The sequence below is a fragment of the Musca vetustissima genome, unplaced genomic scaffold (genome assembly GCF_032173495.1).
Source record: "Musca vetustissima isolate MV318-11 ecotype Yass unplaced genomic scaffold, APGP_CSIRO_Mvet_v1 utg15954, whole genome shotgun sequence".
Lineage (NCBI taxonomy): Eukaryota > Metazoa > Arthropoda > Insecta > Diptera > Muscidae > Musca > Musca vetustissima.
This window is the reverse complement of record NW_026876723.1, coordinates 2,000-20,257: the sequence shown is the minus strand read 5'-3', so window position 1 is coordinate 20,257 and position 18,258 is coordinate 2,000. Positions and strand designations below refer to the sequence as shown.

The 18,258-nt window shown below is 34.3% G+C and overlaps 1 protein-coding gene across 1 annotated transcript; it reads right to left on the bottom strand.

The window, feature by feature from the left end:
* Positions 1-1,052: 1,052 nt before the first annotated feature.
* LOC133321287 (SET and MYND domain-containing protein DDB_G0292140-like) lies at positions 1,053-17,631 on the bottom strand (the record flags this gene model as incomplete). Its single annotated transcript, XM_061530381.1, has 3 exons — positions 17,562-17,631; positions 1,347-1,694; positions 1,053-1,290 (listed from the first exon to the last, which is right to left on the bottom strand). Coding segments are annotated over exons 1-3 (641 nt in total), but the record flags the coding sequence as incomplete, so codon positions are not given.
* Between the last annotated feature and the right edge of the window lie 627 nt (positions 17,632-18,258).

The following is an 18,258-nucleotide window of genomic DNA, read 5'->3' as shown; positions in this document are numbered from 1 at the left end:
ACGTCAACCAACAACATTGAGATCGTTACGTATGCAGATGATTGTACGATTATGAGGTCGGGTCCTATCATTGAGGAAATATGTTTTAAGTTGAACGCCTAGCTCACCGATTTAGCAGCCTCCTTCCACGTGAGGAATATGCAAGTATTCATCACGAAATCTTCGGTCACATTGTTCACCACATGGACTATGAAGATGAGAATGTCACTAGATGTACAGGTCGAGGGGCATACAATTATCGGTCACATTTGGCAGCATTTTCAAAACATCCTCGCAAATCACAGCTATTTGCGATAAGGTCCTCAAGACGCTTACTGGCAGTACTTAGGGCGCAGATAAGGAAAATTTGTACCTCATAAAAAACAATAGGCTAGCTATGTGGTACCAGTGTGGTGTGCGAATACTAGTGCTACGCAATGGAGATGTATTCAGACCTGTAAGAACGACGATCTGAAAACTGCTTATGACACCAGTGGACCATCTTCATGAGGTTACGAAGTCAGCATAGCCAGGCGTGTCAGGAAGGATATGCTTTTGCCCTAAAGAGAGAGTTCAGCGACATAAAAGGAGCCTCTATTCAATTCGCATATCGAGTAGGTCTAAATAGCAGTTATACTGATGCAGTTGCCGCAGCTCTTAATGAATACAGAGTGAAGCCGTTGAATTCAGTTTGGTTCCTTTCTCCTCTATTGGGAAAATATAAAATAAAAAATCTCAAATTGACTAAAACAGAACAAGTAACTATACTTCAACATCGCGGAGACCTCAAAGTCTAAAGTCTTGAAGTTAATCAACTAGAAAGATCTCACGTTATTACCATTGTTTCTTCATTAATTTACAGAATCGGACGGATTTGTGGAAATCTTTGGCAGACTATTTCAGTGTTAACAATTCAGTATCGCTTTGACAGACTAGCACCTTAAAGGTTTCAAAAATGTATACTCTATGTGAGTCTCTATAAGTATATATCGACGGAAATTATTATGTCATATATCGCTGAAGATTGCAAAATCCTCTTCAAAATTTTTATATTTTCTTCTTCTCCATCTCGCCAAAAAATCATCTTACCTTTAGCATCTGGGAAAGTGGTATTCAACAATGGCAATGTAAACATCATCATGGTCATGTTGGTCGAGCCATTAGCACGTTCGAAATTCATTACCATAATGTGTTGAGCAGTGGCGGGTCCCCAATTAATTTGCATAGATTGTGTGGTATTCTTATCACAGTCAACATGATCAACAGCGGCATCCTTGGGAATGTTATATAAGCCATAAACCATTTTATTATCTGGAAAAAAAAATTTTCAGATAGAATCAATTGAGAAAAAATATAATCTTACTTACCTTTGGTTTCATAAGTGAAATTCAATTGTACTGCCATTTTAACCATAATGCATGATGCATTCCATGTTGCCACCTCGGGTTCGGGATAGGGTTTGGGTGGTACTGGTTTAACTGTGGTGGTCGGAACTGGTGCTGGTGTTGTTGTATCGGGTGCACTTGTAGTGGTTGTGGGAGCGGCTGTTGTTGTAGTTGTTGTTGGGGCCGGAGTAGTTGTGGGTGCTTCTGTAGTTGTTGTTGTGGTGGTGGTAGTTGTTGTAGTGCTTGTGGTGCTTTTTGTTGTATGCTTCTCAGGTAAAATTGTTGTAGAAGGTACTTCAGCTTTGCTCAAATTGACGCTCATTTGAGCCGCTAGAAAATAAAAAGAAAAAAATTGATTATTAATGGAAAATGAAAAATATTTTATTATGAAATTTAACAGAGAGAAAATAGAACAAAGAATGGGTCAATTTCGAGTAAAAGACAGCCATATCAGAAAGAATCTTCGTGATCTAAAGAGGTATACTAATAGAATTATAAAGGATTGAATTTTATTCACACTGGTACAGTTAAAGAAATAGTTCGAAAATACAATTCTCGGAGAACACCCGCTAGCGATAGCAAAAAAGCAGCAGGACCGAGTTTGTCTCGGAGTGGTTTTGACACATTTGAGATCTAGATGGCGTTTTGCACCAATTGGGGGCGAATTGATGGCATGGAGGATATCATTCCGTCATGCAGTAATTGACCACATCATGTGATACCCCTTTTTAACTTAACCTCACATAACCCCCTTATCCTCACCATGGACTCATAACGCAGCATTTTTAAATTAGAAGCAGAGCCAAATTTTGCAGAGAAATTTTTAACAACCCAATTGTTATTCGCTCAATGATAGTTATAATTCCGAAACGGATTATATTATTGATTCATACTTTTCAAATCATGCTGTATTGATTCACATATTTCTAAGTAATATTGAAAATAAACAACTCGGCTGCCCTTTTTCTTTTAGACGCCGCCACTTAGGTCATTGCAATAGTCTATATATTAAAACTGATAATTTCCAAATAAACATTGAGAATAAAAATTATAAACTGCAATAACTTATACAAATTAAAAATAATTTGTCATTCAAAATTGATAAGCGAAAAATTATTGAAATGAAAAAAGTAATACTGGAAAAGGAAACATTGTTTTGGAATCGTGTGAAGATTACACTAAAAAATCCCAAAATAAATTAAAAACAATTATAAAAAAAAATAAACCAAAAAAAAAACATATTCAGATAATTCCGAAAAACAAAGAAGTCCATTAAAAAAATAAAATTTTAACAAAACCAAACAAGGGGAGAGTTGTGTTGTTTTGCGATTTCAAAATTTATCTTTGTTTATATTCTGTAAAACAAATTGCATTTAAGCAAATGTGAATCATTATTCGACTTCCTCCTCCTCTTCCTCTTGAAAAGGGCGGTTGATTATTGCACACACACTCACATAACCATTTGTTTTGTTTTAATGGCGATTATTTGTTGATGATGCATGCATAATGAAGTTTAATCGCGTAAAAAAACAACAGTATTCAGTAATAGTCACAAAAAGAAACCGAGAAAAAAAATCACTACTGGTTGCCAAGTGCCAAATAAGGAAACTTTATATAAATATAACAAAAACAACAAAATATGTATATCATATAATAATAATAACAAAAACAATAACTGTAATTTCAAACCAAAATATTGGCAATTAATTTCAATTGCAATACGATATCACCGCAGCCGCAGTTGTATAATTTAAATATGTATTGTTTTTTTCTTTTTACTTTATTTATTGTTTTGTTTTCATGTGTTTTATTAGAAGTGATATCGAAAAGCAATGCAAACCTCGGCTAGAGCTCATTAGACAGACTTTTATTAGTTATACAAAAAACAAATTTTTTAACTAAATTCGGCATATATATAAAATTCCTGATTATATTTAAGATTAATGACGACTTGTATTTTTGAATTGTGTATCTGTCATTTACAGAGAGTGCTATATTATTTCCTTAAAATGTTTTTGAGTTTGTCTTTAAAAATAATCCTTTGATATGGTTCGAATTTACATATATGAAACCAAACGTGCTTGTATTGATGATAATGTGATAGAAAAAAGTTATTATACCCTTCACCACACAGTGATACAGGGTATTATGTCTTTGTGCATATGTTTGTAACAGGCAAAAGGAATCGAGATAGACCCATGGTTCCTTTTAAGAATATGCATAGAATCACTTTCCGAGTCGATTTACGCATGTCCGTCTGTCCGTCCGTCCGCCCATGTATTTTTGTTAACAATGTACAGGTCGCACTTATGGTCCGATTTGGATGAAATTTGGCACAGTTCACTTATTTGGCCCAAGGACGAACCCTATTGAAATTGCTCCCATATATGGTTAGGTTAGGTTAGGTTTGGGATGTACGGCTGTTGTAACAGCCGTCCACTCGGAGACTATGTCCATTGTGATCATCCATTATTTATAGGTGTACCTATAAAGAGAAAGAAGAAAAGATAGTGAAAGAGTAGAGAGAGAGGTAGTCAGAATAGGAGGGAGCGGAAGCGGAAGAGACATTATTTTAGCCAAGTCAATTTTTTGACAAAGCCTAGAATTAGGTTAGGGTCTATTTTGGAGAAGAAGACTAGATTATCAATTTCATAACATCCAAACTGTTTATGTCTTCTGCTGATCAGCGATGGACATTTGCAAAGGATGTGCTCAATTGTTTCCACTTCTTCTTCATCCTCACATAGACGACAGTAATCCTCTCCACTGGAGTCCCACTTAGAAGTGAGAGATCTAACTTTGCAGTGACCAGTAATGATCCCCACAACGATCTTAATCTCCCTCTTGTTGTGATCCAGCAGCGAAGACGTTCTTTTATGAGAGAATTCTGGCCAGATAGATTTAGAGATTCTGCATGCAGATTCCCTTAGCCATCTGTTGCCGACTACCTCACAATAGAACGCGCGGATTCTGCCAATGAAATAGCTAATAGGGGGTTTCACAGACCTCTCAATCAGAAGACTGGACGACTGTGACCCCCCTCGAGCAAGCTCGTCGGCTATCTCATTCCCTTCAATATCGTTATGTCCTGGAACCCAGCATAACCCAACTATTTGACGTATATCATTCAGAGCGGTCTTACAATCATGAACTGCTTTCGAGTTTATAGTATGCGACTTCACCGCTTTCAGGGCCGCCTGACTATCTACGTAAATAGTCACCGGTCCTGTAAAGTCTGTATTAAGTGCTTTTACTATCTCGGCCGCTTTCGTGATTGCAAGAATCTCTGCTTGAAAAACGCTACAATCATTGTTGAGTTTATATGAGTTTCGTATACCTAATTCCCTGCAGTAGACGCCTGCGCCAGTGCCTTCTTCCATCTTGGACCCGTCTGTGAAGATTGACAGACCTGGCAGAGGTAGGGAGCCATATATTAGGAAATTCGATTTAATGTCATTAAAATCCCTGTGGGGGGGAATATAATCACTGATATGACTATCCCCCCTAAAAAGGTCATTACTTGGCGTTATGTTTAGAATGCTGGCATGACCATAGTTCCGCGATTTCAAGGCATCTGTTTCCCGGAGTCTCAGGGCACACCTAGCAGCCTGGAATTTGATCAGAATGTCCAATGGTTGGAGATTCAAGATTGCGTTCAAGGCTGCTTGTGGTGTGCTTCTTAATGCTCCAGTGATCAGAATTGAAGCCGATCGCTGTACTAAGCTCAGTCTTGTCAGCAGCTTCTTTTATTCACCCCCTGCCACCAGACAAGACATCCATAGGTAAGTATGGGTAAGACAATCGTCGTATACAGCCAGTGTATAATTCCGGGTCTCAATCCCCAACTCTTGCCTATGGAGTTCTTGCATGAATAGAGTGCCATCAATCCCTTCTTAGAGCGTTCCTCGACATTCCTATTCCACAGTAACTTGCGGTCTAGGACAGTGCCAAGATATTTAGCTTCATCAGAGAGGGTTAATGTCACTCCACCAAGTGATGGCAGACGGAAACTAGGAACTTTGTATTTCCTAGTGAAGAGTACCAGTTCGGTTTTTGTGGGGTTTACACCAAGACCTTTGGTGCAAGCCCAATTTGACAGGGTTGAAAGAGCACCCTCCAGGATGTCTGATATTGTCGTAATAAACTTACCCCCAACCAACAAGACTACATCATCGGCATAGGCTACAACCTTTATCCTGAGATGATTGAATTTCATAAGTATGCTCCCATATATAGTTTCGTCCGCTTTTATGTAAATGATGCACCAAACTCCCAATATTTGTCCAATTGAGACTAAATTTTGCATAGAGTACTGAATCATATTCAGATTGATGTCTGCGAAGTTTTTTTTTTTTTTTAAATCGGTTTAGATTTAGATATATCTCCCATATATAGTTTCGTCCGATTTTATGTGAATGATGCACCAAACTCCCAATATTTGTCCAATTGGGACAAAATTCCGCACAAAGAACTTAATTCGGCGCAGACTGATGTCTGCGAAGATTTGTTAAAAACGGTTCAGATTTGGACATAGCTACCATATATAGTTTCGTCCGATTTTTTCTACACCAAACTCCTAATATTTGTCCGATTGGGACAAAATTTTGCACAGAGTATTGCATTAGATTCAGACTGATGACTGCGAAGTCTTTTTAATTCGGTTCAGATCTAGATATAGCTCCTAGGTTTTACATAAATTTTCGTTCGAATATATATATATATATATATATGTAAAAAAGGTTACACGAAATTTGGCAGAGGATATTAAATTGAATTTAGTGATTACAAAAGAACAAATAGTGTATGCAACGGTTCCTCAATTAGTTTCAGAATGGTATGTGTATGGGGTTTTTCAATTGGTTCAAATATTTATCTAGATAGCACATTTAATTTCGCCCGATTTCATCTCGATGATCCTCCAAAGATTCTATGACCGTTCTATCTAAAGGATATTGTAGATATTAACATGTCTTGCATGTACCCCACTTTGGATATCATATAGTCGGCCCCGTCCGACTTTTGAACTGTCCTTACTGGTTTTTGATTGTGTGTGTGGCCCTGAGACGTCAACGCACTTTTTTACAAATCTGTAAAATTTTTAACTAATACTAATTTATCATATGTCTTTGGTTCTACTTTTTTTATAATTAAGTATCAGAGGACAATAAAGTATCAGAGGCCATAAAGTTTTTTTGCCTGTTGAATAAGATAAAGAGCTCTAAAAAAGTGCCGAACGGTCCCCAGTCTCCCCTATATATTTCCCAGCGATTTTATGCGAATGATGCACTGAAGAGCCTATGTTTATTCGATTAATACGAAAGTAGGCAGAGGGTATTGAATTTAGTCTAAAATAGCGTAACGCCATAAAATGGACTTCCAAACCAGAAACGCGTCGACAAAAAAGAAATATCTGTCGATTTGATGAAAAAAGAGTTTTAAGAACTGTTAGAGATGATACCAAAACCTCTGGTGTTGAATTAAAACAAAAATTTTACCTTGAAGTTTACCCATGTACAATCAGGAGACTCTTGCTGCATCACACTTTGTACGCTAGATCTCTAGATTAAGTTTAGTTGAAATCGGTTCAGATTTAGATATAGCTCCTATATAGTTTTTCGCTTGTGAGAACCCAAGGCAAAGATTTGTTTAAATTTTTTCTAATAGACTATCAATAATAAAGAAGGTCGTCTTTATTTCCAAATAAGTGTTCCAAACTCGAATATCGGTCTGATTATACATTCCACTTTGGGTTGATTTCCGGGACCATTTGCTTTGACCATGACCTTTTTTTAATTTAGGATACTTAGCGTTATCTACGCATGTTATTTCTTGACCACATAACCGTGACAAATTAAACGTAGATCGTATCTCCATATATGTTGTCTTTGTGAATCGCTAATTGTTTTTCGTATTTATTTTTAATCGAACAATCAATCATGAGTGAATAGATAGATGCCAATGTTAAAGTGCGCTACGACAATCGAAGAAAACTACTTTCAATTCGGCTTATATTTTAATCGCACCTCCCGACACTCAATTTGGAATTTTTTGACGTCTGTAAAACTCAAAATACCGAAAATTGAGAGTGCCGTCTTATATATGGGGGCTATACCAAAATGTGGACCGAATATTACCAATGTATTTTGTAAGCATGAGATACAAAAAAATATGAACATATATTCAAACTTTTATCATTACTTTCATATTTTGATTTCATCAACGGTGTCAGAGACCCAACAATCATCACTTGATATGCAAACATTCATATAATCTCACCCCACCCCTGCTGGGCACTTTGATCAAAATTAAATTATCTTAATTGGACCAAAGTGTGTTTGTTCACTTCCATTTTTCTTTATTATCTTAAGTCATCGTATATTTATTTACATATTTACTTATAACGAGATAAAGTGTTGATTTAGCCGGTATGTAGATGTATGGATAAAGAACACTACAGTAAATATACATATCGTAATGTAGTTAGCTGTTTAAATATGAATATAAACACTTATCTACACTTTCAAAAGTCCTATCGTCCAGATTGTTCTAGTTATGTGGTGGTATCAGTTTATAAAAAGATGAAGAGCTCTCTGCCTATTTAATTGTATATAAGAAAATAAATAATCAGTTACATGATTGCTTTATTTATTTTGTTATATTGTAATCTGCAGAAATAAATCGCAATCGTCAATCATATTAGTTTGATATTTATCTTCCAAATAGAGAGTCATTCTATGCATCATCATTGATGACTTGTCAAAGTAATTATTATAAACCGTGATCTTAAAACAAATGAATAGTGTATAGAACAGAATGAGTCGTCGATAAATGAGAGGAAAAAAATGTGTAGCTCTTATAGTTCAATAAAACAGACACCTATCAAAAGATATAGGCTTTGTACAATATCAAGTTAGATATGTTAATAAATTTCAAAAATTCTAATCCACAGACATGACTTATGCATCGCTCATTGTGCTCACGATTTTATTTGACGTCTTGTTATGTCTCTAATCTAGCATCCATCATGTTGTTGTCATTTTCCTTGTTCTTTGTTTCATTTTTAATCAAATCATGTAGTATGTAAATTCGATAGGTAAGGTACACTCTTCTAAATGATAAGATTAGATAGATTATCGTGACCAAAACAAAAATGGTTTAATAGGTAAACAGACCATTGTTTTTGGAATATTTTGAATGATGACAAGAAATAAGATAAAGAATTCAATCTGAATTAATATTTTGAAAAAAGTGTATTATGAGAAAAACTTGATATCTCCACACCATCATTGTGTGTCCTAGATCGAGAAGTTTCAACAAAACGCTAATCGGCATACTGGAATCTATTTCACAACTAAATCAAAAGTTTTTGCCCAATAGTATAATAGAAACCTATAATACTGTAGGCAAAATCACACACTCAAGCCTATAGACCGAAATGGCTGGCAGATTACAGATTACAATCAAATTGCCTGGAATTTGGTATTTTGAGTTCTCATAGCGTGTAAAATATTTGTACCAAAAACTAGCAATAATGACTGAAGTTCCGGGGTAGAACTCACATAAACGGACTCCCCATTATTTCGTAGTATGGGATTTTGAGCACCTCATAACCATAATTCCACAATTCGTCATCAATTACGATACTTTTAATGAACACAAAGCAACGCTATTTTTGGTCAAAATTAGTCATCTTGGGCACAAACATAGAAAGCTCAACAAAAGATATTATAAAATTAAGAAGGAATTTTCGCAGCCGACGAAATTTCGAAAATGCCTATGCTCTTCTAAATAAAACTACCTATCCTCCTAGATTGTATGTCTTAATAGCAAAAAAACTGCAAAAAATTAAATTGGCATTAAAAACTGATTTTGTATATATTTACAAATTGAAAATATTCGTACACAATAATCTATACTTTCCGAAAAAATTCATTCCCTCCTTAATCGCGCATTTTTTCAAATCTGCTTGGATTCGGAAAAAAATAAAATTTTAAATGTTATTTGATATCATACCAGTAAAACCACAAAATGCAGCTGCTTACGACAGACTACCACAATAGCAAATAATAAAAATACATTCATAGTTCAAGAATACATTTGCAGGTAGCTACAAAATGTTAATATGAATCATGCAGGAAAAAAATAAGACAAAGGGCAATGTCATAACTTTGCTCTTTGCAAAGGTTAGTTAACTGTGGTTATGGCATTTTCGTTTGCCATTTATTAAAAAGAGAAAAAACGGATGCACACACACACATATATATACACAAAAAAATAAAATAAAGAATATATAACAATATACCCTGAACTTGTATACTTTTGGGCAGAATTAAAAATAATAGTAGGCGTATTTTTTTACAATTATCCAAAAATTGATAAGGGCCTATTGTGTGGTCATTGGTCATGGAATACAATTAGTCATTAAACTACACAATGCACCCAGATTGTGAGTGTGTGTGATTTTTGAAAATCAAATAAGTTTTCAAAAACAAATGATGGTGGTGTCCAGTCTAACAAACATAGGTTCTTTAGGGGGTTTTAAAAATTATTACTAGGAGTTTTATATGTATACCCAGTGCATTCGTAAGGCAGAATTTTTATGTTTTCAGCATGCATAGTTAATTGACCAATAAATATCTGCATAGTTCGCATTAAAACAATGCGAAGTGATTTGAATATAGACGGGTGGCTAGGGGTTTTTTTAATAGACACCACCATTGATGACCATTAAAGTAGTAAATAAAATAAAACCAACAAACAAATGCCGAAAACACATCGCCATCATTTGTTGCAAACTGCCATACCATAGTGGAGTGTTCCAATCAATATTATCACTCATATTGTTTTTTATGTAATTCAAATCTTTGTTTTGAGTTCTGGCCAATGACGTTGTTTCCCCGCTCCGCGCTCTCTTTTGTATATAAAAAACTTTCCATAGTTTTTTGTTTGCATTTAATGAATAATAATTTTTAATTCTTTTTGATTTCTCCACACACATCGAGTAATAAAACCAACAATTACACACACATTGGGAACATGGAGCAAGATGACTGATAAGCCAACAGAATACATGGGCAGACAAAAGTTTGTTTTAAATGGCATCAGTAGTACATGTTTATTTTTTTATTGCTGTTGTACTGAAATACATGTGTACATATAATCACAGTTATAATTGTTTCATTTATGGTCTTAATATATATAAATATATATAATATATTACATTCCACGCGAAGGCTAAGTAATATCAACAGCTCTGAAAAAGAGTGCAAAGTAAATCATTATTCCAAATTTATTTCCCATATTTTGTAAAATGGAAAGTTTTTATTAACTTCCTTTAAGATAAATTAAAAAAAAGTTAAAATGTTTTGACTTTGGCCCTCCACCATAAATGAATTGACAGGTACTTGAAATAAAAATATAGGGAACATCCAATCTCAGCTATTTTTAATGGAGATTTTTCGTAAAAGCCCCAAAAAGTGGACCGATATTGACGACGCAGGGTAGGATGGGACATCCCCAAAATATTACAATTTAAAGGGCACAGTTATATGAGGAGGAGTACTCACATTAATGACTATGCCCCCTCTCATAGAGATTTTAATGACATCAGAATAGAGTTTCCTAGTAGGGAATCCAATCTCAGCTATTTTTAATGGAGATTTTTCGTAAAAGCCCCAAAAAGTGGACCGATATTGACGACGCAGGGTAGGATGGGACATCCCCAAAATATTACAATTTAAAGGGCACAGTTATATGAGGAGGAGTACTCACATTAATGACTATGCCCCCTCTCATAGAGATTTTAATGACATCAGAATAGAGTTTCCTAGTGGCTCATTGCCTCTGTCAGGTCTCAAAAGGAACCATGAGAATATGCATAGAATCACGTTTCCTTTTGCCAGTTACAAACTCCTCAAACATGTATATATATGGGCAATATTGCCAATTTTTTAATATTCCATTTTCAAAAAATCAGCTTTTTTGTTTTTGTGGCACATCAATGATTTTTGGTACACATATAGAGAAAAATGTTCTGACTCCGAAACCGTTCGCGATCAAAATTTTGGTTGATGCGCGCAAAAGTTATCGAGGTTTTAATTTTGGGCATAAGAAAAAAATCTTAAATTTACGCCGTTTATTATATTGACCAAAAACGTTGATATATATCTTCCTCCGTAAAATAAGAATATGAATATATTATAATAATCACGATAAAGTTGCACATATTCGCGAAATATGAGAAAAATAAAAAATATATAGCAGATTACATCAATATTTTCATTATATTAATGGCATACACACACCTAAAAATTAATTTAAAAATATCTACATAATCTAAACACCATGATGAATCAAATGATATCAAAATCACACACGTCCGTGTATCGGTTTCTAAATCAAAGCGACAACGAAACAAGATATTGAGGGAAAATATTTGTTCTTGGTTCGAAAAAATAATGTCATCATATTTATTTTTTTTTATTGTATACAAGAAATTTCAGAAAAAAATGTTGGGGTTATTCTTCTATTTTACCCGAATTTCGCCGAAAATTTGATATATATAGTAATAATTACTTTTTGTGTATAAGTATACGCCTTGCGGATTATATCAAGACCCTTCCTGTAAATCTTAGAATTCTATAAATAGTAATAAACCTTAAAATCAAATAATATTATGAAATATACATTTTAAATTGCGTCTAAGTCCCGTAATTGTCAAAATCATTTGATGCGCATGCGGTTTCCAGGAAGTACTGACGTTTATCTTCCAATCCATATATATTTTGCGAAATTTCATTTGACGGCTAAGATGTGCCACACGTTGCACTGAAGTACCAAAAAAATCGTAAAACGCGAGTAATTTCCGAAAACTCCATATGCCATTAACGCGCATCCGATTTCGGTGTGCACCCTAAAAAAATACATCGATCTATACCATTTCAATGTGGCCCATTAAGAACCATGGATGTGCCATCACAATCTATTTTTGAGATAAATTGCGTACATCTCTCTTTCGGCTGAAGTTTTTAAAGTTCTCTTTTCGAAAAAGATCGAAATCCGTATGAGGTAATTTATTGAAGCGGAAATGATACACAGAAAACGCAAATAAATCCGCGATATTTTCAAAAACATTTTTTGCCAAATTTCGTGTTTTTGGAAGGCCAGTTCCCGCCGTTCTAGTAGATGGATTTTCACGAAGGAGATTTTATATCATCCGAAACGTAAAAAACCTTATTGATCGCGGGTACCCATATCATTCAGTTGACAGATCTAAAAATTTGGCCCTAAAAATAGGTTTTTTAGAAATTTGATCGCACAAAATTCGCACCTTCGGATGAGTATTACTCTGAAGCTGTGCATACTACATATACAAACTACATATCAAATTACGCAGATTCGCGACTACAATAATCGTATAATCGATTTTTAGAAATTCCTGTTCGCGTATTAATGCTAGAACTAAAATTCAAAAAACACTCAAAATCGAGCTTCAAAATGTCAGCATTATTTAAAGGTAGATGCAGTTAAAATTTTGAAAAATGATACATAAGGGGCGTAGTCCCCATTTTGTTGGCTTCTTGTTTTATTTTGACACGAAGACCGTGCAATGAGTGGCTTAGTCACAAATCGATAGAGAACATAAAAAAAACTGGTTCGCCTCAACCTGTTTTTACACATTTTTTTACATTAAAGTAGACACAGCTTCCACAAAAATAAAGTTTGGAGGTCAATATCATAAACAGTTTGCAACGACAGATCAATTAACCCAAAACTATTCACTTTTTTCATATACTTAAGTAGTTCCCGAGTTATAAAGGGGTGAACCTCCGCTTCAGCTATGTTAAAAAATTGGCAATATTGCCCATATATATATATAATACCCTGTACCACAGTGTGGTAAAGGGTTAAGTTCTTGTCCATGCATTGCCACTTTTAGGCAATGACAATCAAAAAGCCAATATAGTTAGGTGTTGAAATTGGTATACAAAATGTATACCCTTCCTCTTTATTATTGAGTATAAAAATTTAATTCTCAAAATGCATACAATCGAGTTAAAAATTGTTGTTTTTTTAGTTGAAACAGAAACAACTCTGAACGAGAAAGTATTCCCCACTAATTGACCTGTAGAAAAAACAAACATTTTTTTTTTTTGATTTTGTATAAAAACAATAAAACAGAAATTATTATGACAAACATGCAAAAATTATATAAATAAATAACTGGAAATATTGTTGTTGTCGTTTTATTAATTTTTTGTCATTATTTTGCAAACATCAATAGTTTATATGTGTGTTTGTTATTTATTTCATTTATTTTTTATATTCTTCTTCTTAGTTTATTTGTTATTGTTTGTCGGAGAAGTGTTTAGAAGAGTTGAGACGAATAACACACTTTGTTGATTATTTGGAGGAGAAAAAAAAATGCAACAACAAATAGAAATGAACAACAAAAATAATTTGGTCGAAAGAAAAAACAAACACAAATAGAAAGAAGCGAATAATAATCACAACAATCTGGGGGCTGTAAAAAAAACAGCATTGGTATTGGTCTTGTTGGCAATTTTTTGTTATTAAAAAAATCGGGCAATATCCAACAAAATATTACAATTTAGATTTCATATTCAATTTTTTTATGCAAAACCCAAAAAACGTGACAAAAAACTAGATGATTTTTAAAATAAAAGTAAAAGCTAGGTTAAATGGAAACTAACAACATTAGAAACTTCCGCCATTTCAAAAATTTGATAATTAATAAAGCGTCAGCTGGGTCACTGAGTCTAAAAAGTATTTTTTATAATGTTTATACGCACTACAACATGAGATGCACATTCAAAATACCTACAATCGATCGGTGCTACATTAGGCTATTTTTATGCCAGGATATGCCAGAATTAGGGTATTTTTATGCCAGGTCCAGAAACATGGACATTTATTTTCTGTAGGGAATTTTCCATCTAATGTGAATCCAAAATACAAATTTGCTAGCTCTCAAACTCCTCAAATTATTATAATTTGGATGGTACAGTTATATGGGGACTACCCTAATAAATGGACCAATATTGAAGATTTGTAACCCAATGAGAACCCAAAATACCAAATTAAAGTCATTTCGATAGAAAAAATAGATCAAAAAGCCCTAATGTGCCGACATATGGGAGCTATTATCAGTTGCTGTTGCTACTCTAAAAAAAGGATCAATATTGATCATTTTTGTGGAGGAAGATTTCGTCTCAATGAGAACTCGAAATACAAATTACATTTAATGAGATTGATAAATGAAAATAAAATTACATAATAATGGGGCCTTACTCCGATAATTAAATCTATATTACATATTGGTAGGAGGAGAACAACAAAATTAGCAAATTGGTGCCCATCCGTTTGGTATTTTGAAATGTCCGAAGGGACATACGTTGCAGTTAAGGCCGTATGATTACACAGTAACATTATCAAATTATTAACACTAGAACGCCGAAGGCGGTCATTTTGACCGCTATCCAATTTCAAGTACAAAAGCAACTGTGCATTTAAAGACACTTTTTTTTTTAAAATATGGTGACTTTTTGTACCTCATAGAATTACGTTTATTATAAAAAATTCACCAAATTTTAAAAAAAAGTGTCATTAAATGCACAGTAGCTTTTGTACTTGAAATTCGAAAGGGGTCAAAATGACCGCCTTCGGCGTTCTAGTGTTAAAAGGTACATTCAGCATGGATCTGTTATAGTTTCGCACTATTGGAAAGTGAGTCTTGAGAGATGATTGAAAAGTTTGTTTTGTTGATCCTGAATTGGGACAACATACCAACACAATTTAGGGGTTATGGCGCACACCTCAAGGGATCCCTTGAGTAACCGTCGAAATAGACGAATCTTAGATTGTGGAAGGACAATGGATATTTAGTGAGGTAAAGAGGGGCAGTAAGAGGGCAGTTTATTGTTCCTGTGAAGGAAATAGGTCGAGACACACTTATTCCAATTATTAAAAAGTACATTCGGCCTGGATCTGTCACAGTGTCAGATTATTGGAAGGAGAGTCTTTGGAGATAAATGAAAAGTAATTATTAATATTATTTTTTTTAGGCTTATGATAATTTGACGGAGGAGGGCTAAACACACTTTCGTCTAAATTGGTTTGAGTAGTTAAATCATACTGTTTTGCATAATGTATTACATTTATTGGCTAAAGGCTTCGTTATACATGTTAAAATTGAAATAAATGAAAAAAAAATTTGTTGATCCTGAATTGGGACAGCATACCAACACAATTGAGAGGTTATGGCGCCATCTCAAGGGATCTCTTTCTATATATAACCGTCGTAAAATATTTTTTAATTGTAATATTCGGAAATTTATATTCTTGAGATGTTGCCGAGCAAATCAGAAAACCCTCTTTCCTTCAATTCCGATTCGCTGGTCAGCTGTATGATCCAACTAAGTCAACAGATGACAGCGAATCGGAGGAATTCACAATTGGTATGACCGAGACGACTCTAATAGGGTTGGAAGTAAGTTGTCCCAAGGATTTTAGCGATGAAGTTGAAGTTCCTCAGCTTAAGAGGAGCTGACATCTTTAAATAGTTTTAATTGGGCTTTTAAGTGAATAAATATAACGAACCACTCGATAAATCCAAATTTTGATTCTTTTCATATTCGTTTTAGTTGTGCGGGAGAAAATTTCAATACAGTATATGTGAGACATAATTAGAGAATGTATCATTTGTAACTTTTGTACGCAGTGTTGGCGTAATGTTAAATGCGTGTGGGTTACAACATTGTCGAGATGGCTGTCAAATGTTAGTTTATCATCAATAAGTATGCCAAGGCATCTTATGCTACTGACGATATCAATAACTTGACAGCTATAAGTCAGCGACAAATTAGATTTAGCATAACTGGGATAAACCAAAGCTTGTGTCTTCGTACGATTAACAATTAGCCGGTTGGAATTCATCCATTCATGTAGCTATAAGGGTATCGGGATTGTCTATAGATGCTTTAAATAACAGTTGTATATCATCTGCATATGAATATGGAGAACAACATGGACGAATATTTTGGAATAAATCGTTTAAAAACATAATCAAAAGCGTTGGGCCCAAGATCGAATCTTGAGGAACACCGCTTTTAACAGGCAATAAATCAGAGAGAATACAATTCATAGAAATACATTGATATCTTTCAGTTAAATATGAATATATTAATTTATATATCTGTGCTGAAGCCATAGAAATTTATTAAATTTCCTGTTAACATTTTATAGTCAATCCTATCGAAGGCTTTTTTATTGAAACGTTATGCTCAGAAAGATTTCTTCTTATAGTCTGTTAAGTCTGTTAAGACCACTAGTAGCATAGCCGTGCTTCGATGACTTTGAAAGCCGGATTGGCAATCATTAAGCATTTTTTTTTTCTCCAAATAATTATCTAGCTGTTTTTAAAACATATTCCACAACATTCGATAAAACGGGAGGCGGAGCTATTGGTCTGTAATAATCTCCATTCGAGGAAACGTTGACGTCATAATGATGGTATTACCTTGGTGGCAATAGGAAAACGTCTATTTTAAACAAAGTATGCTCCGAACTTTCAACGTCCATATCTCCTCGGAAAGTATCACTGTAATCAGCTCAACGAGGACTACTTACAGTACAAATTTCAAAGCGATCCGAGTGGAGCCCCTAATCTTAACTTTTTCCCTTTATCCCTTTGGAATATAAATCTGAGGGGAATAAAATTTAAAAGCTTCGTTTTAAAGGTTATTCCCCCATTTCTATTCAACACAACAAACACCAGACGATCAGCTGATTCATCATCATTGGCTTTGTTGCTGTAGTTGTTGTTGTTATTGTTAGGTATTTAAGGTTACATATATTTCCATAATTAAAGAAATTGTTTCCACCTCTATTTGCTTGTTGTTACATTGCAAGCAAGCAAATATGAAAGAAGAGGCATACAAAGCGAAAATATTAGAAATCCCGAATGACGTTCAACAACAACACCGCCGTCACACAACAAAATGGAAGAGGTAAATTTGATAATTAACAGCAATAGAAAAAAAACTGACTGACAAACAAAGAACTGCTAACGACGACGACAAGTGCAATAGACCGAACTAATAGCATTTTGTTTGCAATTCGTCTCCAGATTCTAGAATTAGAAACAAACTTGGTGTTATTGCATTATTATTAAATTACCTGTTAACAAGCAGGCCGTTGATAGCAGCAGGAAAATGGAGGTTTTATTAAACATTTTTCAGTTGTTTTTGTTGTTGTTCTAATATGTAATTTGTGAAAATTCACCAAAACTTTGACGAGAACTTCCTTCTTTTGTTCTTCTAGACGAGGGAAAAACAGCTAATTTCACAATTCAACAGGGAATTAACTTTGCGTTTTTTTATCTTTTTTGTTAATGCGTAATTAAATTATTGGAGGAGTCTTTAACCGAATTGTGCTCTCTATTTCTTTTTTTGTTACAATAATTATTGTTTTTTCACTTCAACTGTTTTTTATTTCTTCCTTTCTTTTTTTTCTGAACAGCACAAAAAAACAACGCACTCGACAGTTCTGTTTGTTGCAGCGTTTTCGTTTTAAATAACAATCGGCAATAAAAATTCTTTTAGTAATGGTCGTCTCTGTACTCAACAAAAAAAGATTTTGTTAATATGACAAACAAAAATTTATGCAAGGGTTGCCAAGATCCGGGTACAAGCAATGCAACCAAAATAGTTTGGATGCATAAACAAAAGATGTCGCTGTTGTCCTAAAAACAAAAATACAACACTGTATCTCATTGCAAATACATATATGCTATGTTCCAACGGAGCCCAAGAAATATTTTTATACCCTCCAGCATAGGGTCGAAATAATCGTTTTCGACGCTATAAAGTAGATA